Genomic DNA, 22,503 nt, shown 5'->3' with positions numbered 1-22,503 from the left:
TGTTCCTCATAACACCATGTCCTTCTCGAATGTATGAATTTTTTATAGTTAATAATTATCACATAACTAACTTCCTGTGAGAGCCTACAGATTGGTAGCTTATGTAATCATTGGCATTTCTATTATGAACCTAATGATTTGGACCATAGCACATCCAGAGATGTTTAAAAGATTGGTATGCTTGAGAACTAGAAAGTAAACACAAGCAATGCTTCTCATTTTACTAGATACATACAGCAAGAGATATATTTAGAAATGCTAACTGTCCAGATTGTGGGAAAAAAACAACAGAAATCCACCATTAAGTAAGTATCTGATAACTGGATTGCTAAAATACACTGTATATTGACTTTTTTATTATTGGCTATTGCCAGTCTTTAAGACGTGTCCAAGATCCCAAATCCCCAAATCTTTGACTAGTTGTCTGTTGCCTTGTTGAGTTTCCAAGAGACATTTGTACAGAGAACACTCCAGATGAGACCAATGTTTGCTCGTAATCACTTTCTCATACTTTGGTCCTAAATCCCTTACTGGTCTCCTACTTTAGGGAACAATGTAAGCCTCAGGCGTACTTCGTAGCCTTTTTTGAAAGCTTAGGCCAAAGGCTAGCCTGAAAAATCTTCAGGACATCTTTTTCCAATGCCCCATCTTACCATGTCAGCTGTATAAGATGGAGGACAGAAAGAAGGTAGCCCTTCTTGCCAAAGCCTAAACCAGAGCTGGCCTGTCACCCCATGCTTCCTTTCCCTTGGAATATAGTCTGGTCCCAATTAGCTTTCCAAACATGGGACCATCACCATGCAGGAGACATGACAAGGATGTATGTTACCACACTGGCCTCATACACTTGAGAAGAGCCAAGACAAGTAAAGTGAACAAAGACCCCTTTTACTCCAGCTACAGCACCCTCCCCTATGGTCCTGGAGGAATCCCTTTTTCTTTAACCTTCATCAGAGCTTTGTTTCTGTGGGGTGGCTTGATAGAAGAGGAGACCAGCAACCAACTATGACTTTTATACTCAAATATAAACCGCACACGTGGGTAAGCTTTTCTCTAATGCACTTCAACAAAAAGTTGTTTTCTAAATAAAAAAAGTTATTTTCTAAATGAGCCAAATTGATATGCCTGAAAAGACCCCTAGAGCTGTGCCGTCCAATAGCTGAATGTGGTTACCGAGCCCTTGACATGATAATATTTTGGTGATACGTAAAAAATAAGTAAAATAAAAACAGTATTAAATTAATTCATCTGTTTCTTTTTACTTTTTAATGTAATTACAAGAAAAGGTAAAATTACCCATGTTGCCTGCATTATGTTTCTATTGGACAGTGCTGTTCTAGAGGTGCACATCACGCACCTAAATGAAGGAGGATTTAGTTGCATGTTTAGTGCCACAGTGACCTTTTACCATCACCAGTCTGAAAGGAGGGATGTTTACTGGTTGTTTCCTGTGCAGCTTACTAGTTTGTTAGCAAGGCTTCAGTGTGGTAGAAATATCTGGTACAGGGACAGAAGTTCATAACAGAGCCTTTACACTTACCTTGATTTGAGAACATGGTGAAAACATTCAGCCTGTCTTTCTATAAATCGGGCTAGTTTTAAGCAGGATTAATCTCTCCCATCACATCTTCTAGCATTTTGTTTCCTGCACAGCTCTTTGCCTTCCCAGAACCCCTGACACCAGCTTTTCAGCTTCTGTGCCATATTATGCAGAAGGCACTTGGGTCCATACAATGCCAGCTGTGGGTGCCATCTGGGAAAGCCATACCAAACATATGTACAGAGTATTTCTGAAGCCAGAAGGAGTGGAGGGGAGTGTGTAACTGATCTAGCTTTATCTTTCCTTGTCTTTGAACATTTTAATCATTGAAATATCTTTAAGCCATAAATAGAATCATGTAGTGAGACAATTCTGAGTTAAAACCAAATATGTACTTGTGTTTTTATATGGACATTGACTGTGTGTGGATCATGAAAATGTAGATTGAGCATTTGGATACAGATGGGTTTGACCTTCCACTGAAGTGTATGGAGAAACATGTATAAATGAATGGAGATGGTGCATATCACTCTGCTCAAGCAGAGTCTTTCATACTGAAGCAGGAATTTCCTCCTCCTGTAAAAGGTTGGAGAGAAAGTTTCTGCTTCCACCTAGCTTGAGGGCAGAGTTCATTTAGATGGCTGCCAAAGACTGATGGAGAAGGTCATTCTCTCAACTGTGCCCAGCCGTGGTGATGTGCCTGTCCTACCACAAAGTACATGGACTGATGGTCCTGTGTTAAGATAGTACCAACTGGAGCCAGGCTTCAGGCTGTATTTTCCTCTGGAGTAACCTCTTTCCTTCTTCTTTTCCTTCCACTTCTTCTAGGCAGGACAGGGCTGCTTGCTGATCTCTTACCCAGTTTTGCTGTGGAGATTATGCCAGGTATTCAGTCATTTAACTCTTTATTTGCTACCTCCATCTGCCTTGCTTCTGCGTTAGTCACTAATTGCTCCTTTAATTTATTGGCGCACTTGTCTATATATGCCTGTGATCTTTTCCAGGATGAACTTAAGCCCATTGGAAGAGTCTTTAAATTGCGTGCCTTCTATTACAATGTTCTAAATGAATAATGATAATTAAAAACAGGCTGAGATAGGAGGATCCAGTACTTCAGTGTCAGGCCTGCAGCCTCTTTTGCAATCTCCATGCCCATTTCATCTCAACTGTACCCAGACAGCTATAAGTATCCTTAACAGAGTCACTATTTATCTGCATTACTTATTCCTTAAGTTATATGTTTACCAATTCATTATTGTACAACTATGTTACTATGAATTGCCTTTTACAACATTATCAAAAACCTTTTTTCAAACCTTAGGAAAGCTATTCACCCACCCCCCCTTGAAAAATACACATTTACAGACCTTTATTACTTTGTATACAATTTTAGGAGCTTATTAGGATCTCTGAGTCCGTAGGGGTCCATGGACCATATGTCAAGGACACCTGCCCCAAATACATAGCTCTGTCTTTTTATATAGCTTCAATTGAACACAACAGACTAGGCAAGCTCATATCAGTTGGTGCAGCACTATAGTCTATAACTGAGGGAAGCTCAGAGAGAAGCAAGAATGAACTAGGGGAGAGAACATGTCCAAACTCAAGAAATAGGAAAGGGTATGACTCAGTCTTGCTTTGGAGGGTTTCTTCCAGGATTTTAAGAGCTGCCTAATAGCAACAGAGAAATTCAAAATATTCCCGGCCATTGCTTTTGGCTTGATTCACATTTTCAGAAACATTCAAAGTCTTCACAGTTGAGCTTCACCAATTATTCTTCTGTGAATTCTTCTAGTCCTTTCCCATTAGCTGGCTAACCCAAACACAGACATTCTTCTTAAACACCGATGTTGCTCCTAAGGACACAAAGAGCTATCTCTTTGTGACTCTCCCTTATCTAGAGTTCCCTCAATTTATAAGCATTTGTTCATCACAAAAAGACAATGTTACATTTCAACGCTTCAAATGAGATGTTAAATCTCCCAGTCCCAAGAAAGAGTTACTGTATTGTTCATATCTGGGCCTATACACCCGAGTTTCCCTCCCTTTCAACTCCAGGAATCCTTTCACAGATAATTCTTTTGTTTCTCAAATATAACCAGCCGATCTTTTATCCTGGACTGCCTGACCCAAGTTGTAGCCATCACCGTATACAGCTCATCTAAACCTCAGGGCTCATATCCGTCTCAGCTATGTTATCCTATTATGTTATTGCTAAGGCCTAGGACGAAGCCTTCTGCTATCTGTTGTCCTCAGCATTAAGGCTCTCCAGACCGTCCCAGCCAGGCACAAGGCCTTCTCATTCCCTCACTGGAGAGAGGTTACCCTGGTTAATTTGAATGTATTTTAGATGGATAAGTGAGGAGGGAAATTCAGAAAACATATGTGGTTTGTTTTCTCTCTTTGGAAATTATGTTCTAAACAAAGGTCAAATAATCTTACCATTATCACAGAACCCTTTATATAAGAAAAGTGTCATATTCTCAAGCTATGAACTGAATGCCAATTTAATTGAAGGAATATTTAATAACCCAAATATTAAAAAAAGATGTGTACTTGAGGTTCATTGTAAAGGGATTTTTGGTAGATGGCTTTCAACCAAAATGAATTGCTTTAGTCTTTTTGGTTTTTAAAGTAAAGCATGGCTTACTCCAAACTGTCCAAGCCTCCAGGGAGAAGTTACATCCTATAGCCAAGTCCCAAAAGCATGACATTGAGACAAGTCACCTGAGGGTCACAGTCACTTTTACCTAAGCCACGTAGAATTTGTTTCCTTTCTCTTAATCTTTTGGATGGGCAGATGAAGTAGAATTCATGTCCTCTGGCAGAGCTGTAAAAGTAGCAGAAGTTAACAAACATACTCAGATACACACATCAGCCTTGACATTCATCAAACCTCTGAGCCGCTTTAGCCCTTGGCTGTGCTGGCTGTCCAGCATGGTCAGTGTGAGTGTGATCAAACCAAACCCGTTTTCTGGGGATGGGACAGTGTCTTCTCTATTGGTCTGTAATTTTCTCTAGCCGTGCATTGTCCACGTATAAGCAAAAGGTTTGGATCTTCGCACTGGTGTTGAGTACAAGAAAGGTGTTATAGGGCAATCAGCAGGGAAAGCATATGAATACATAGTAGGGGGCCTGGACTACCTAAAGATGGTCTTCATTTAGACCTTGTAGACATTGAGACCTTTTTCTCAGGACTTAAAACTTTTATACATAAGATGAACTTGACCACAAAAGATAAATATTCACAGATCCCACCACTTCATAGCCCAGCGGGCAAGGTCCCCACCTCCCCCGAGCCAGGAGTCTTTGTGCTCTTGTCCCATTCCTGTTCTGATGCTACAATCAATTTAGTAAACCCTTTTCCCAGTAGGGGACCCTGAAATTCCCCATTGCTTTGTGCCAATCATTATGTTTGCCCATATGACATAGGTAACCTTCTTCCCTTTTCTGTACACCCCAGCCCTGGTGGGGTCTGCACTTCTCCCTCTGAGAGTTCCTGCTGAGTTTGGGGGCTCTGTCCCCTGCTAAGAGATGCTCTCTTCCCCAAGTCCCTCCCCCTCACCTCCTTTCACAGGGAGATACTGGTCAGAGTGTACTCTGTGCCGGAGGTGGGCCACTTTGAGTGTGGATTTCTTTGTACGTCCTTCCAGAGTGGGTATTTGTTGGCCTGGTGATCCTGGGAGTCTTCCTCTTCTTCGTCCTGGTGGGGATCTGCTGGTGCCAGTGCTGCCCACACAGCTGCTGCTGCTACGTCCGCTGTCCGTGCTGCCCAGATTCCTGCTGCTGCCCTCAGGCCTGTGAGTAAAGTGACCAGTGGGGAGACATTGAGTGATCAAAAGAAACATCACCTTTCCATCTGACAGCTGTGTGCCCTGAATTCATCCTCCACCCCCTTTCCTTCCACCCAAAAAGTTGTTCCTCCTAGACTCTCTCTTCTGCTGGGAGCTCGGGCTTCAGGGATGACCATTCTCATTTGCCTCCTCACCTACATGCACCTCTTCATGCTTTTCCTCCAGCCCTATCACCCCATGCATTTGGAATTCTCATCGATACTGCTGATGAAAGGAAGGGCAGGTTCAGGATGGTGAAGTTGAGGGGTAAGGCTTTGCCCTCTCCTTGGGGCAGTCAAACTAGAGGAAACTTTCTCTGGTCATTCCCTCCTATGTAGAAAACCTCCTCGTTCTATAACCAGAGTGTGCCAACTGCAGCCTTTGGGCACCACCCAGCCACAGATGACTTTTATTTACTCCCATGATGAAAAGGGCCATAATAGAGACTAGTCCTCATTTGGGGCATCACAATTTAATCTTACTGGCCAAGCCTATGTAGGCATTAAGAATGGCACCCCAACCATAAACCAAATACATCTTGAAAGAAGCACGCCATGTATCTTTAGAATCCTTAGGAATAAAGCAGTTTTTAGAAGTTGGATCATTTTCTCTGCCTTTGAAATCACAAAGGAGGGGGCATGTGCAAGCCTATAGCTTGCTTTGCCTCTCTAGAAGAGGTTCAGGATCCCCCTGGAAGTGGCCCTGGGCAGCTCCTGTGCTAGGCCTCCCCCACAGGGGCTGAGGCAGCCTGTAGATGGTGTGCTTCAGAGTGGGCTGTTCTGTCACTGAGGATGCTGCTGTGACAGCTCCAAGAACTGCTTAATTACTCAGTTGCCAGGTACTAAATGCTGTAATTCCTTATGTGTTGCCTTTCAGTGAAGCTGGAGGAGTCTGAGGGAGTGGGGAAGAGTGGTTCTGATGAATCAATTCAGTCCTTGGAGAACACACACAGACACACAGACACACACACAGACACACACACACACAGACACACAGACACAGACACACACACACACACACACACACACACACACACGCACACGCACACGCACACACACACACATCCAGGAGCTCCCTTAAGTCCATCCTCAGGGATTTTTGGTGCAAGGGTTATGGTGGGTGGGACAACATAATCTCTCTTGCTCTTCATCTCCCTCCACAGTGTATGAAGCAGGGAAAGCAGCAAAGGCCGGGTACCCTCCCTCTGTCTCCGGTGTCCCCGGTCCTTACTCCATCCCCTCTGTCCCTTTGGGAGGAGCCCCCTCATCTGGCATGCTGACGGACAAGCCGCATCCACCTCCCTTGGCACCAAGTGACTCCACTGGAGGAAGCCACAGTGGTAAATGTAGTTCCAGACTGCCCTGCCGGTGCTTGTCTTGGGCCCCCACTCTGGTCCCATGCTGACAAGTACAATCAGTTCAGTGATGCATCTTAGGAAAATGGTTATCTGCATTCCAGAAATGGGATCCTTCCAGCTATGTTAGATATCTTTTGGAGCACATGTCAGGCTTTCTAAGGGCCACAGGACATTGCTGACCCCTGCTTTCTTCCTAGGATCCCAATAACTAAAACTATAAGAAAAAGAGACAGGGTACTCCTTGAATGTTGATTATTCAGTTAATAAATAGTCACTTCATCCTAATCCCTACCTAGTACTCAGATCTGCACTAGGTACCCTGAGGGGCAGCAAGAAGTGTAGGGCATGTTTTCTCTAGCAGTATGGCCTCATTGGGGAGAGAGAATGGACCTTTTTGAAGACAATTAGATCCTAAAGAATATACTACTTGGAGTTCAAAGAAGAAAGTACTGGGATGGTTACAGAGTCTTCAGGGAGGAGCTGAGATTTGAGCTGGGCCTACAGGAATGAGTAAAATCTAGCAAAGCAGAGTGAGGAATGCTGAGCACTCCAAATGCAAGGCCAGCATGGTGAAATTCTGGAGCTGGGATGAACCCAGTGCAAGTGTTTGACAGTGTCCAATTTGGCAGACCGACTGGAAGAAGGTGGAGTGATATGATGAAGACAAATTAGGGAAGGCCTTGGAAATGTCCAGAAGAGCAGGGGCTTGTGTGAGAGTCACTGCAAGCAAATTCCTGAGTACAGAGGTGGTGAGTGGTGAGTGGGAGAGAGTGGAGCCAGAGACCACGAGCTAAGATCTGATTGGAGTGGTTCAGGTGTGATATGTGAACTTCTGGGTTACAATGGAGCCAGTGGGAGTTGATAGGCATGGGTAAATCTGAGAGATACTTTGAAAGAAGCAAGGAGCTATTAGGGAGTGAAGGAAAGGGAGTCTTCAAGGTGACTCTAAGCTGTCTAGTGGTACAGATCATGGACAGAAATGAAATAAATAGTAAGGAGGGTTGATTTGGGTGAAGATTAGCCCTGTTTGGGGCATGATGAATTTGTGGTTATTGGCAGGGGTAGGGGGTTGAGATGGAGGGGCAGAATGTGGTGGAGAGGTGGAGGAACATTAAAATATAGCTTTCCTGGAGGCATTTGGACAGGATTACAGGGTAGTGAAGGTTAAGATTGTACGTGTAGTAGATTTAGGTGATTTTTAAGTCCCTAGGCGTGGATGAGCCACTAGTGTTGGTAAAACAGACATTTCTCCCTGGAGATATCTGGACTGCCTTCAGTGGGAGGTGAGGGAGGGTATATAGTCCACTTAATGAACTTCCATTGCCTGACTGGAAGGAGTGGATATCCTCAGTGAGTAATTGGTATTTGTGTTTTTCTCTCCCTGGAACTATTAGTAGAATTCTGACGTCTGAGATTAGGAATGAGTCACAGACTGAGAAGTAAAAGTTAATCATCAAGGACACACAGGGAATTAGAGAGATAAAGACAATGTAGTCCATTTCCCTGAAGAATGAAGTGGGCAAAAGAGACATTAACAGAACTTGTCTCTCATACTCTTTATTTGCTGCTTTATTCCCCTTTTTCCTGATCTTCTTTCTCCTTCCTTCCCACCAGAACCCTTTCCCCCTTACTTTTTATTTAATGGATTCTGATTTTTAAAAAAAGTCATTCTTATTCATAGAAAGGCAAATTCTTCTTCTCTCCTGTTGTCAACCTTTTTCCAGTCCCTGCTTGTTGCAGTTGTCATTTTGGCCCCCTCCTGCCAGACTAACCAACTCCAATTAGAAGTGGCTTTTAAAATAGGAAAATGTAGTATTTCACATAACAAGAAATTCCAAGGTAAGGTAGCTCCAGAGTTGGTTAATTTAACAGTTCAGGTGGCAACACTGAAGGATCCAGTTCTTTTCATCTTTTGTTCCATCATCCTGAGCACATCCTCTGTCCTTCTTGGCTGGCTCCCTTCGTGATCCGTTGATGACTGCCATAGTTCCAGGTGTTAAATGCATTCATAGACAGGAAAAGATGCGCTTCGTCCTCGTGACACTTTTCTCAAGAGTGAGGAAAACTTTTCCAGGAGCGCTGTCCCCACCCAGCAGACTTCTCATTGCAGTCTTATTGGCAAGAACTGTGTCCCGTGTGCTTTCCTGAACCAGACTGGCTTGAACTAATCAAAATTCCTCTTAGGCCTAAACAATTATTCACCTTGGAAACAAACAAAATCAGGGTTCTGTTAGCAAGGAAAAAACGGAAAGGTGGCAACCAGTGTTGACCACAGCTAGTCTGGCCCACGTCATCATTATCTGGCTGGCTGAACCAGGACAGAGTCCTTTCTGATCCCTATTGGGCACATTTCTGTACTTGTGTTCCCATCGGCAGCATTAGTGATACAGTGTTTGGCTTGCCCTCCTTTAAAAAAGGTGGCTTAGGCCAATGTTCCATGTAGATTATTCTTTAAAGAAAGTTAAAAATGTTAAGAAATGCTGACTTATAAAAATGTAAAATTTAGACTATTTAATATTTATATGCTACTTCAGTTTTAGGGTAATCATCTAGCAACAGTAATTTTCAGATTACATTTGTACACAATACTCTTTTGAACACTGTGTAGTTGAAAAAGGTATTTTTGATGAGCTATGTATAGTATAGCCAGTCGGTTACTGAACAGGAGAGAGATAAGAGGCACCCTGATTCCTTCTCCCATTCTTCATAGCAGCTACTTGAGACCATCTCTGTTACAATGAAAGAAGACTGTCTCCTCCTGTGCTGCTCTGCATCCCTCCCCTTTTAGCTTTGTCAAGGTTCCCTCTTTTCTGAATATCCATACTCCTCCCTGTTCCCACCTCACATCTCCAACCTTTCCTTCTCCCATGGCTGCTTATCAGCATTCAAAACATGCTCAAATCTCTCCCGTTAGTAAAATAGTTTGCAAAAAAACCCTGTAGTTCTCTGATATTGCTTCCCTGTCCCTTTTCTCCTCTTCACAGCCAAACCCCTTGAAAGAGTTTTGAATATTCAATGTCTCTATTTCCTCTGCTATCACCAACTTTTCAACTAATTTCCATCTTGCTGTTGCTTTCACCACTCCAGAAACCAGCTCTTGCCCAGATTACTTCATTGCTAAATCTAATGGATGCTTTCCAATTCTTACCTCCCTTGACTTCCCAGAAATATTTGCCACCCTGACCCATTCATCTTCGCCTTTCTCAACACTGTACTTTGTAATTATTCCTACCTATCTCCCTCTATACTGGGTGTTTTTCCACAGTGCATCCTCCAGATATTGGCGCTCCTGTCTTGTCTGAGGTCTTCTCCCTGGGAATCTTATCCACTTCCGTGGCTTCCACCATCATCTATATGCTGGTGACTCCCAAACATTATCTCCACTCTCTTCTGCTCATCAGTCCCATTTATCCAGCTGCCTTCTGGACATCTCTATTTGGATGTCTTGCAGCCATTTCAAACCCAGCCTCTAAGAAATTTAGTTAACCTGCTTCAAACTCACTTCTACATATCCTATCTCAGTGAGTGGCGTAACTGTCAATCTAGTAATCCAAACCAGAAACAGGGACTTCATCCTTCTCTCTTCCTTTTCTCTTCCTTCCTTTATCCGATTGGTCACGAAGACCTTCAGATTGTACCTCAAAATAACCTTGAATTGGTTTACTTTTCTCCATCTCTACTGCAACTGTCCTAATTCTCACTGCCTCTCATCTTGCTTAACGCAATTATCTCCTATCTGGTCTTTCTATGTCTACTCTTGCTTTGCTGCAATCCATTTTATTTCACATCTACCTGGCCTCCACTCATCCTTTGTGCAAGAGAATTGAGTAGGCAAGTAGGGTTTAAAATGTCATTTTCCAAATTAATAAGGATGTGTGTCTCTATATATATGCCTTCTGTATGTATACAGAGAATATGCAAATTTTAAGAATCACTTCTCCCACAACTGAGCTGCTGTCACCCTGGGGGTGGAATCTGGCAGCTGTTCCATCAGCCATAAACAGCCTTACTTAGCTCATTAAGATAAGACAGGAGGAACAAGGCTATATACGTGGGTATCTACCTCAGAGACTTCTTTTGCAAGTTTTACGAATTGGATTTTTTCTGTAAAGGGGAAATTAGCTGAAAAATAGTTGAGCTTTAATTGTGTCAAAAATATCAGCTCAGATCCTTCAACAATAAGAATTTTTGAAATTATAGTTTGGCATCCAAGTGAATATCCTAATATTCCTTCTCCAGTAAAATCGAAGTTGGCAAGGCTAATAAATTAGAGGAGCTGAAGTATGAAGAGCCACACAAACCCAAGGACTTGCACCAGACCGAATGTGAAAATAGAAATAAATCATCCATCAACCTTACATTGAAACATCACCAGGAAAAAAGTCAGTTTCCAAATATGCTAAATTTTGGCCAATAGTCTAGGACATTTCTTATTAAAATCACCACACATCAGAGACTTCTCTGATTTTTCAGACAAATTATAGATAAGAATCTGATGCCATTCTGTTTGTTTTCAAATAAAGAAAAATTTAATGAACTCCTATAAATTTTCCCTTCCCAGGGTCGGCCCATGGCTCACTCGGGAGAGTGTGGTGCTAATAACACCAAGGCCATGGGTTCAGATATCTATTTAGGGGATGCCGGTTAGCTCACTTGGGAGAGCGTGGTGCTGACAACAGCAAGTCAAGGGTTAAGATCCCCTTACCAGTCATCTTTTAAAAAAATAAAAATAAAAATAAAAACAAAAACAAAAAATAAATTTTCCCTTCCTTCAAGGAGTTTACAGTCTAGCAGGGTGGTTGCTGGGGGCTCGTGCACGGAAATAAAATGAGTAAGTAATACAAAGCAGTATATGATAAGGCTGTTCTATGATGCAGGCTCAGAGAGGAAAATTTCATCCTTGGAGAGGAGGGATCAAGAAAGGTTTCCTGGTGTTTCACATGCTCCTGAGCACATACATGACAGAGTGCCACATTCTGCCAGGATGAGAGAATAGTTTAGTCTGCTGCATAATCAGACTTGTATCTTGCCATTTAAAAAACCCAACACCTTTTAAAGGGAGCATTGCCTAGATTTTTAGCTACTGAAACCAAATGGATGATGCCCCTAAAGTCTACAGATCAATATTCTGCCTCTGTCTTTTTTTGACAGATTAGAGGAATTTAGATTTCTGAAGTCATGGGCTTGCTGAAATGGAGAAGTCAAAGCTGAAAGTATTTAGTATAGTGGAGTCTGTTTATAATGCCAGTATTGAAAGGCAAAACTATCATCTTCATTTGATGCTGTAAATGGTTACTATAACTTTTCAGGGACATGATAACCCATGCATACACAATCAAATCTGTATCATAATGATGAGTCTAATTTGTTATAATGACACAGAAGACAATCTAAGCTCCAATTCAAGTTGCAATTAACCACGGATCCTCCAGCTGTTGCTCGGGGTAGCAGCCATCTCTCACTGCCAGGGGACAACTGATTACATGGTTCCATATAGCAACAGACCCCCCCCATCACATTTATCTCAATACTACTATTTACCATAAAAGTGCTTAGCATATTAAAAACACCTAGATCAATCCATAGCTGCAGGTAGAGTAGGTCCCTTCCCTAATGCCTGCAAACATGCTAGTTTTCTTTACCTAAAAAATAATCATCAATAATAATGATCACAAAATTTACCTAAAATTTACTGCTTCCTCAGGCTACCATTTAAGCCTTTCCCTTTTGATCAAAGTTCTCCAATAAACCACCCACATGGTCTCATTTGCCATACTTTGTAATTCCTTGTAATATGTTTTATTTCCAATTTTTTTCATTCCTTTACTCATTCATTCATACAAACACAGGTTTTTGACTGTCTACAATGTGCCAGGCTCTATGCTAGGTGCTAGGGATACAGACGTGAATAGAGAGGCCTAGTCCTTGTCCTTAGAAAGTTTAGTCTAGAAAAGGAAACTCTACTGAAAATACTCTTTCCAAAAAATAAAATACTCTTTCCAAAGAAGCCATTGACCCCACCTCCATCCCCAGACTGGCAGCAATTCAACAAAGATTTAAGTGTCCACTATGTGTAAAGCACAGTCCTAGGCACATGGAGATCCAGAATGACAGGGATTCTTTTCCTTCAAGAATCTGAGAAGATTAGACATTTTTACAAATAAGTTGAAACAAACCAGAATACAAAAAGGGCTGTCATAAAAGTTCAAACTAAATGATTTGTAAATTAGAGAGGCAGAGGCAGAACTTTTCTAGCTTTGAGAATCAAAGAAAGCCCTTTGGATGAGGCAGCATTTGAGCTGTCCCTAATAATAACAAAGAACTCAAAGTGCTCAACAATTTGGTCTTAGTTGTCTCCTCTTCTTTAAGAGATTATTTAAAGGCTGAGATGTATTTGTTGCATTTCATAGACGTGGAAATAGAGTTCTAGATAGGTTATCATTGATTTATGGTCCCTCAATAAACCAGAAGCAGCATGCCTACAAGATGTCCAGTTCCCCACTTCCAAGGCCTGTGCCTCATCCATCAGACATTAACTGCCTCAGAACAGACAAAGCAGTTCCATGGGATAATTGCATTTTAATTGAACTGTCTGTACTACTCTGTAAACGCCTCTGCAGAGATGGAATAATGTGTATCTTGATAAATAAAGTCATTTCTGCTGATAATTGCTTCCCTGTAAGGATTAGGGATCTAACCTCAGGGAGGAAGTGCCACTAAAAAGCACGTGCTGAGATTCATTAATTTTTTTATGTCAGTCCACAATTTGAGATGAATGAGGACTGCCCAGTGTGTTCTCATATAGGAAATCAGTGCACCTGCAAATGGGTGTATGGGCAACTTCTCTGTCTTTAGTGCCTGGGTTGTGATTAGAGTGCTGTGGAATTTTATATTTTAATCTTCCATGAAAATAGTTCATGGGGGTGGGGAGCCTTTGTCCACAGCCAGGGTAACATGACCAGGGAGTATAAAGCAGGGTTTTCCATGGAGGCACAGGCAGTTATGTGGTTTCTTTACGGCATTTGCCCCACTTTGGCAACAGATAGTGTTAGTTAGGTCACTCTCTTCCATCCCATATATAGTCCTGACCTGCCAGAAGGCAGGACCATGCCGCAGATGGTTTAACCCATGGAGCACCTAAGAGAATTAACCTTTAATAAGACTACATGGTTCCAGCCTCCATGCTGCCAAATTTTTCCCAGGCAAGTTATGAAACCCCTCTGAGCCAAAGTTTTCCCAACCATAAATTCATCAGGTAACAGTTCTTCATTAGGCGGTATGAGTAACAAATGTCCATGTAAGGCATTTAGCACAGTACCTAGCACATTTTCGGTGCCCAGTAAGTGTTGTCTAATTACTGTTACTGTTCTGTCCCCATCTCCTCATTCTCTTCTCTCTCTCATTTTTTTCTCTTTCTTATCAATGCATTAGGCCTGATGGTGTCTGATTACCCTTGGGGCTGGTATTGGGCTAGACTGATACCTAAGTGATAGGGGGCTTAAACTGCCTTTGTCCCTGACAATATGAGTGATGGGGTTGGAGGAGATGGTATTAATCTCTTCGGCTTTAGTTTTGTTTCTTTTTTTTTTTTTTTTTTTTTTTTTAAAGATGACCGGTAAGGGGATCTTAACCCTTGACTTGGTGTTGTGAGCACCACGCTCAGCCAGTGAGCGAACCGGCCATCCGTATATGGGATCCGAACCCGGGGCCTTGGTGTTATCAGCACCGTACTCTCCCGAGTGAGCCACGGGCCGGCCCTTTAGTTTTGTTTCTTATTAAGCCCTGAAAATAACACCTGCTTGTAACTACATTGCAGCAGGTTGAATTAATCATGTCTAAAATATGGTATTCCTTTTCTTAAAAGGAAAAATGCTAAAGAAATAAAATGGAACCTTGATTAGAAATCCATGTATTTTGTGTCTTGTTTTGTACTGCTATGTATAAGAATCTAATATTAGCTCTTATGCACTACCCAGTTTAAGGAATTTTTGCACCATCTGTCAGGCAACCAGAAGCTTTCAGGCCACCTTTGTCAAGGTCCCTGATGTTGGGTTTTTGTTTTAAAGTTATCATGCTTCCACTATGTGAAGCCTCAGACTGTAGAGTGACATGTGTCCTCAACAGAAAGTGGTCTTTTTTTTGTGAGAGTATTCTCCTCCAATGAGCTCAAAAGCTTTAAGAAGATGAGCTTTAAGTGGAACTTCAGGGGGTCAGAAGATAGGAAGTGGAGGTTAACAAATGACTAAAAATGTACTGTAATGGGATTTTGTTGTTGACCTTTAGGTCCTCCATTCCAATGGCACCATCTGATAAAGGGGATATCAGGTATAGTCCCAGATACATAAATATAGATTATTATTTTGGGGTGATTCCAAAAAGAGTTGTTATAATTGGGATCCATGTCTTCTATTTGGTAAAATAAATGGAGGCCTCTATCTCCTGATATTTTCCTTTTTCAACTCACCTTCTTGTGCTTTTCTTGACAGTTCGCAAAGGTTACCGGATCCAAGCTGACAAAGAGAGAGACTCCATGAAGGTCCTGTACTATGTGGAGAAGGAGCTGGCTCAGTTTGATCCAGCCAGAAGGATGAGAGGCAGATGTGAGCATCTGTTAGTTTTATGTGATCTGTGTTCCATGCAGGAGTTAGTAGCTCAAAGGAATTGGGGGGTTAACAAACTTGGGCATCCCTGAGCTTGCAGGGTGAGAACTAGTAAGGGTGCTGGTGACACCAGTGAAAAAAGTAGCCCTGAGTGCACAGAGGGGAGAAAAAAAGGGCTTCCGTGTGAAAAGCAGAGCAATTGTGTACTACCTTGGTTCATGTTGTGTCTCCCTGGGATTTGAAATATTTTATTAACACCATCTTTCCCTACTACTCCCTTTAAAGTATATTTAAAATAACAACTTAAGATGTGGAAGCTTGAATATCAGTTTTTCCAGTGTAAAAGTCCTTAGCACTGAACAGTCCAGCTGCCGACTTGCTGCATGGAGGCCTTGATGCAAGGGAAAGAACAAGTATGTTAAATGAATTTGGGAAAAAGAGACTGACATTCTTCTGAGATGCCCAACAGCAGAGATTAAGGAGCCATTGCAAAGAGGCTGTTCCTCTCCTCTTGTCCGAAGAACTTTTTGGCCCCTACTTCTAACTCACCCACAGTCCTTGGAGACTTTGCAGCTGACACAGCTGATACTTTGGAGTGCAGGACTGACACAGCTGGGATAATTATCAGAGGGTGCTGGCAGATGTGGTAGTGAGGTCACTATGCTCTCTTTTTGAACCCTCCTCTTCTTGGAACCAACAAGAGACTTGATGGAATTGTTGGGGAAACAGTCCCAGACTAGAGGAGCTTTATTCAGATTAAGGACAACATATTCCACCCAGTTTGCAATTCTAAATTCATCCTGTCTGTGTTGCATCCATTGCTGCATCCTCCCACTGCACTGACTATAAAAAGACCATCTCCAGATTGGAATGTCAGGAATGCAGATGTCACTGTACTTGACAAGCTAGTTGTAACAGTGTTGTCATGGATTCCTGTAAGAGGCCAGGGACAGAGAGAGTCGGGATCAAGGAGGAGCCTCTCCGGGAGTTAACAACTAAGGTTAAAACTAAAGGATGGATCCTGGTTTAGGTGATGTTTCCTGTCTGTCTACCTTGATTAAAATGATCTCCAGGAGCCAGCTGGTCATGGAATCTTAGAGTCAGAGTGGACCTGGGAGATAGCCTAGGTCAATCTTTGTAGTGTATGGATGAGGAAACAGAGTCCAGAGAGGTACTGTGACAGAATCAGGGACTAGAACCCAACACTTCTCCCAGTCCTATGCTGTTTACACAAGAAACTTTTGAGCAAGCTGTGGATGGCTCCATGGCTGTAACAGCAGTTTCTGTTCAGATTCCACAATCTCTTAGCTTGTAGGACCTTAGAATGCTAGAGCTGGAAGGGACTCTGAAGTTGTCAAATTCACCTCCTTCATTTTACAGAGGAGGAAAGTGAGGCAGAGAGGCAAAATAACCAGTGCCAGTTCTCAGTTCTCAGCATGGGTCAGAACTGGAACCCAGATCTCCTGGAACCTGCAGGTTGACATTACACTAACTACATAGAGATGATGTAGGAATATAGTTCACTTTACTTTGAGAGGTTCTGTTCCTGAAGAGCAAAATAAAACCTGGGGTGGATCATGGAAGTGGGACAGTCTTGAAAATCTTATTATTACTCTTGTGGTTTCAGGATGAGGGAGAGTAATAGATTCTGCACAAACTGGGAATTTGAGACCCATGCTCATGAATTTGCTAGCCAGTATGGTCTTCATTTGCCTTGCCCTTGTCAATGGGGTTTGCTCTGGGGGATGTTTTTAATCTGGGAAGTCCTAGAGCAGAGGTAAGCAAACTATATCTCCTGGGCCAAATATGTTCCACTTACAGCCATGCCAATTCACTTATGTATCATCTAGGACTGTATTCATGCTACAATGGCAAAATTGAATAGTTGTGCCAGTAGGGCTTGCAAAGCCTAAAATACTTCCTCTCTGGCTCTTTACAGAAAAAGTTTGCCTACTCCTGCCCTAGAGTCACATTACTAAATGTCCCTGAGGTGAGGGATGTTGATGTTCACATTCAACTTGGCAGAAATTTTAGTGTAACATAAAACCTGGACAATCCATCATTGAATGATGAAACAGAGCTAGCCCTCATTATATGGAGAAATGAAAAGGATCAAGTATTCCCTGAAGTTTAAGGAAAATTCTGAGCCAAAAATGTTATTCTCCAGTAGTCTCATTTGGCACATTTTAAAGTTCTCTTCTGTGTGGTTCCTGGGAAATTGGAATTCACAGGGCTTATGAGAAAGGGAAAGTTCTAGATTTTGTTACTCAACAGTATGTGAGTTATTTTCCTTAAAATAGGCAGAGTTCCTTCTCATAAGAAGGAAGAAAAAATTTAAAACTTAGATTATAATTCAAAACCAATTGATCTAATGATTAAACTGAATGGCATTCATGGTAAATTCTGTGTCCCTGGTGAAAGAAGAGTAGGAGGCTGTGTTTATGCCATGGATGGGGAAGCCATCCATCTTTTGTGCAAAAATTCCCTGCTCCTCCCAGGACTGTTGGGGATAGGGAGAGAAAAAAGTTGAGGGAACATGAGACACACATTTGTGCTCCCCACATCTTATTTTGGCTTACCTCTTGCTCAACAGCCAGGCCTTCAATGTGGTTAATGTTGTTTTTGATAATATTTTGAAGCTCTAATGAAAAGATTTTAGAAAACAAATGGATTCAGTTACATTGCAAATAGATACACTAAATTTATTTTTTAAGGACAAAGAAATTCAATACATTTCAAAATTCTATAAATAAATAGTTGGGTTTTTTTTTTTTTTTCTTTTTTTCCAGGCTGCAATTCTGGTCCTTGCTCACAAGTGCTTTTGCAAAAGCTATTTAGGCCACCTTAGGAAATGAGAAAGCTGTGGCTAGGTACCCCTCTTACATTGGGGCTGGGGCCAGAGTACAATTGGACACTTACAGGCCACAAGTGCAGCCCACCCCCCTGTTCTTTCCATACTTCCAAAGAGCTGGCCTGGCCACCTGTGGCCACATAAATCTGGAATACTCTTTGGGGAGGGGAAGAGGTCTACCCTGGAAGTAGACCTGGTGCCAGCTGGGCAGGATATTCCTGGTTCCTAGATGAGCATGGTCTAGCAGGGGGTGTATGGACATTGGTGTGTACTTCCCCTTGACCCATTGCACTTCTTGCTGTGTGGGAGAGGCACAGCCAAAGAAGGCCAGATAGGGTGCCTCTAAAGCATGTGGCAGTACTGACTCTAAAAGACCTATCTTGGAACTGGGCCAACAGTAGAGAAGATGCTGATCTCTCTCTCCTTTTCTTTTTTTTGCTCCTTTGGTTCAACAGGCTTGGAATCATCACAGCTCATCACAGAATTAATTATACAGGAAAAAGAAAAACATTTGAGCAGGGACAATAGTGTACTAAGAGGAGGCCAGCTGCAGAGGCCAAGTTCTGAGAAGCCTGCCTCAGGTGGAACAGTAACAATTGTTCTCCTTTTCCAAGAACTGAGCATGTAGGAAGCCTCCCTCTCTTTAAGCAATTAGGCTTCTAACTGGGGCCAGTTCCTGCTGAGCTAACAACACAAACACCACTAGTTCATGTCTGCAACCCACACTGGACAGGATTGAGGCCCTCAGGCAGGAGTTCCTGGACACTGTGGTCTCAGCTCTTAACAGTTTCCTTCCTGTCTAACATGTAAAAAGCTCTGTCATGGCTGGTTTTGTCCTTGCAGATAACAACACCATCTCAGAACTGAGCTCCCTGCATGAGGAGGATGGCAATTTCCACCAGCCTTACCGTCAGATGCGAAGCAAGCAGTTCCCCGTGTCCGGGGACTTGGAGAGCAATGCTGACTACTGGTCAGATGTCATGGGAGGCAGCAGTGGGGCAAGCCGGGGGCCCTCTGCCGTGGAGTATAACAAAGAGGATCGGGAGAGCTTCAGGCACAGGTGACAGCTGTGAGGGGCAGCTCTGGTGCTGGGCATGAGGGGACAGGAGCTGGAAGGCAGGGTAGATCTAAGGCCATTGTTATACAATAGCATCTCTGCCTGCCATTCTAGGTTATCCCATAACATCTCTCTTTCTTCAAGCTATTGAACATCTCCTTCTCACATTTGTTAAGCAAAGGAACACTTGTGACACTATGTGTAGAAGTAATCATTTGAGGACTTTTGAAATGGGTGCTAAGCCCCATAATGAACCCTCACATATCTCTGCCCTTTGCTTGTATTTTATCCTATAACTTCTAGAAAATCCCACCCATCAAATTTATCATTTTTGATCATTTGTACGTGAAAGGTAAAATGTCAAACGCTCTATACTTTTGCATTAAATAGCTCTAAAAGACAGCTACTATTAATGTCCCCATATTAAATTGGGGAAACAGAAACTTCCAGGTGCCAAGGAACTTACCCAGGGTGATAAGGCCACGTCATGTGGGGGGCCAAGATTTGAACTTAGTTTTATGTGACCACTTACCCCTGAATAGCACCTTCACCACTAACCTGTCCTTTTTGAAGGACAGTAAATGTTGCCTTTCTTTTACCAACTTCAGGGGTCCCTCTCACTTCCTGTCCCTGGGCTCTGAGGGAAGAAAAGTCCTCTCTTGCGTCACCAAATGTTACAGAGGCTCTTGGGGCCACAGCTGTGTGTATTGCCACCTGCGCTGGCTTTGAGTGGGTGGAGTGAGATGTGTGGCTGTCAATCAGAGGTCACATCATAATAATCAGAAGGCCCCAGGCGTGTTTCAGCACTCTATAGATCACGAAGTGTTTTTAGCCACACAACTCTTGACATAGACGGGGTTGCCCTCACTTGACTGTGATTCCGGGGCATGAGAGGTGCCCAAGCTGATTCATCTAGCCAGGAGCAGAGGTGAGGTTCGGGCCGGGATCTGACCGTAGCCCCAGAACGAGGGGTGCTCTTATAGCCCAGCTCAAGCTGCCCGCCTCGAGCACGGCAGGGGTTCGGCCCCGCGCGCTCACCGGTCGACTGACCAACGACTTCTCTGCCCGCAGCCAGCAGCGCTCCAAGTCGGAGATGCTGTCCCGGAAGAACTTCGCCACGGGGGTGCCGGCCGTCTCCATGGAGGAGCTGGCGGCCTTCGCCGACTCCTACGGCCCGCGGCCCCGCCGGGCCGACGGCAACAGCCACGAGGCGCGGGGCGGGAGCCGCTTCGAGCGCGCCGAGTCCCGGGCGCACGGGGCCTTCTACCAGGACGGCTCCCTGGAGGAGTACTACGAGCCGCGCAGCCGCAGCCGCAGCCGCGAGCCGCTGAGCGACGCCGACCGCGGCTGGTCCTATAGCCCCCCGCGCCGGCGGCCGGCCGAGGAGGCGCACCTGCCGCGCCTGGTGAGCCGGACGCCCGGAGCCGCGCCCAAGTACGACCACTCGTACCTGGGCAGCGTGCGCGAGCGCCAGCCGCGGCCCGAGGGCGCCAGCCGCGGCGGCAGCCTGGAGACGCCGTCCAAGCTGAGCGCGCAGCTCAGCCAGCGCAGCGCCTCCTACTACGCCTGGTCGCCCACGGCCACCTACGAGGCAGGCGCGCCGCAGGGCGACGAGGAGGACGCGCCCGACGACGCGCTGCCGCCCTACAGCGAGCGCGAGCTGAGCCGGGGCCCGTCCTACCGCAGCCGCGACCTGCCCTACCACAGCAACTCCGAGAAGAGGAGGAAAAAGGAGGCCGCCAAGAAAACTGTGAGGCCGCGGCCGGGGAGGCGGCGACGAAGGAGGGCGGAGCGGACAGGCCGGGTGGGGCCCGGGGGAGGGGGCCCGAGCGGCCCGGCCTCGGGGCATTCGTCGGCGAGGTTACGCTGGGCGATTTTCAACCGCACTCTGTCCAGGGCCGGGTGAAGGAAGTAAACGTGGGGCCCTAGAGAGTGGAAGAAAGGCATAAAGCAGTAGGTGTGTAGATGGCTTTACAGAGGGCGGTCGATAATTAACGACCAGCTTCGAGAAGCATTTGGCGCCAGGGATTCTAGGCGCCCTCGCCACCACAGGCCCTGAGGTGGGCTTCTGAGGTCTGTGTGCAGGATGTTCTGTGCGTGCTTATATGAGCATGTCTCCCCGTCCCCCCTCGGGGTGAGGGTTTGTAATTTGCCTCAAACTCTCAAAAGAATCTCATCCCAGAGAATGTTAGGAGCCACTGCTATTTACAAATGACAGCTGACTTCTTTCTTCCTTTGGCATTTTATTGAATGTAAACTGTGCACTCTTCCCTGTGTATGTGAAGGAAATCCTTTGGCCCCTTCCCATTCATCATCTCTTTTGTACAAGGCCTTATATAGACTTTATTGCTTTCTCTCTAGATGGCAAGAAGCAGCCTCTCCATCCTTCAGCTCCCAAATGTGATCTCTGGACCTCAGAGAAATGTTGGGGACAGTTGAAGATTACCATTGTGGGGTACCAAAGTGCCTCTGACCCCCATGCTTTGGAGACTACTCTCCAAGCACAAGGGCTTCTGCCCTCTGTTCAATTACTTGATTTTCATGATTCCAAGCTGGATATTTACTTTAGTGTGTAGTAGGGGGAGACAATATGAACAAAATCAGGTTTTGACATTATTATTAATCCCTCCGAAACAATTAAGTGTTCTTTAAATAGAAAAATGAAATGACCAAAGTACTACCAGTAGGGAAGAAAGTTTCAGATGATTTCAGGTTTATGGTTCCCCAGCCACATTTGCTGTTGTGGAGCCATAAACGTCATTATCCTTAAGGGGGTGAGAAGTTATTCTGTGGCTATGGAATCAGATGTGTGTTGGCTTCAGCACCAATCTAAGCTTAGAAACAATCATCATAAGTCTAATGAAATGTCCTAAGAGTCAGGGTGTGCTTGGCTCTGGACAGGTTGTGGACTCTGCACAGTGGACCATTGCTTATTGGTTGCTTTCCTTAACCAGCATGTGATTTAATGTTGGGCTTTTTCTGCTTTTCTCCAGAGTGACTTTCCAACCAGGATGTCCCTTGTGGTCTGATGTTTTCAAGACGTCTCTCTGGATGACTAGAAATCAGATGCCGACTACGGGGACAAACCACAAACCCAAGAGCCAGCAGGCCCAGGACCTTCTCTGGACACCACCTTGGAAGATTTGCTGATCTCTGCTTTGGCAAGGGATGGGAGGCAGCCTTTAAGGGAGGCTGATGCCACACCTCAGCACCCATCTACCTAGTTTAAGAAATTTACCAAGAAAACAACATGTGAAAATATTCC

At 44.1% G+C, this 22,503-nt stretch overlaps 1 protein-coding gene across 1 annotated transcript in view; it reads left to right on the top strand.

Moving 5' to 3' along the window:
- Positions 1–22,267, top strand: part of ILDR2 (immunoglobulin like domain containing receptor 2) — a 55,800-nt gene extending 33,533 nt beyond the window's left edge. The window contains exons 4-10 of the mRNA XM_063105902.1: positions 2,369–2,425; positions 5,194–5,340; positions 6,536–6,712; positions 15,217–15,330; positions 19,025–19,241; positions 20,310–20,988; positions 22,232–22,267. Of these exons, the coding sequence (XP_062961972.1) occupies positions 2,369–2,425; positions 5,194–5,340; positions 6,536–6,712; positions 15,217–15,330; positions 19,025–19,241; positions 20,310–20,988; positions 22,232–22,267 (1,427 nt within the window). The remainder of the gene's footprint in view (positions 1–2,368; positions 2,426–5,193; positions 5,341–6,535; positions 6,713–15,216; positions 15,331–19,024; positions 19,242–20,309; positions 20,989–22,231) is intronic.
- Positions 22,268–22,503: the final 236 nt, after the last annotated feature.

This window comes from Cynocephalus volans, chromosome 8 (genome assembly GCF_027409185.1).
Source record: "Cynocephalus volans isolate mCynVol1 chromosome 8, mCynVol1.pri, whole genome shotgun sequence".
NCBI classification, from domain to species: Eukaryota; Metazoa; Chordata; class Mammalia; order Dermoptera; family Cynocephalidae; genus Cynocephalus; species Cynocephalus volans.
This window is presented reverse-complemented; position numbering and strand designations above follow the sequence as displayed.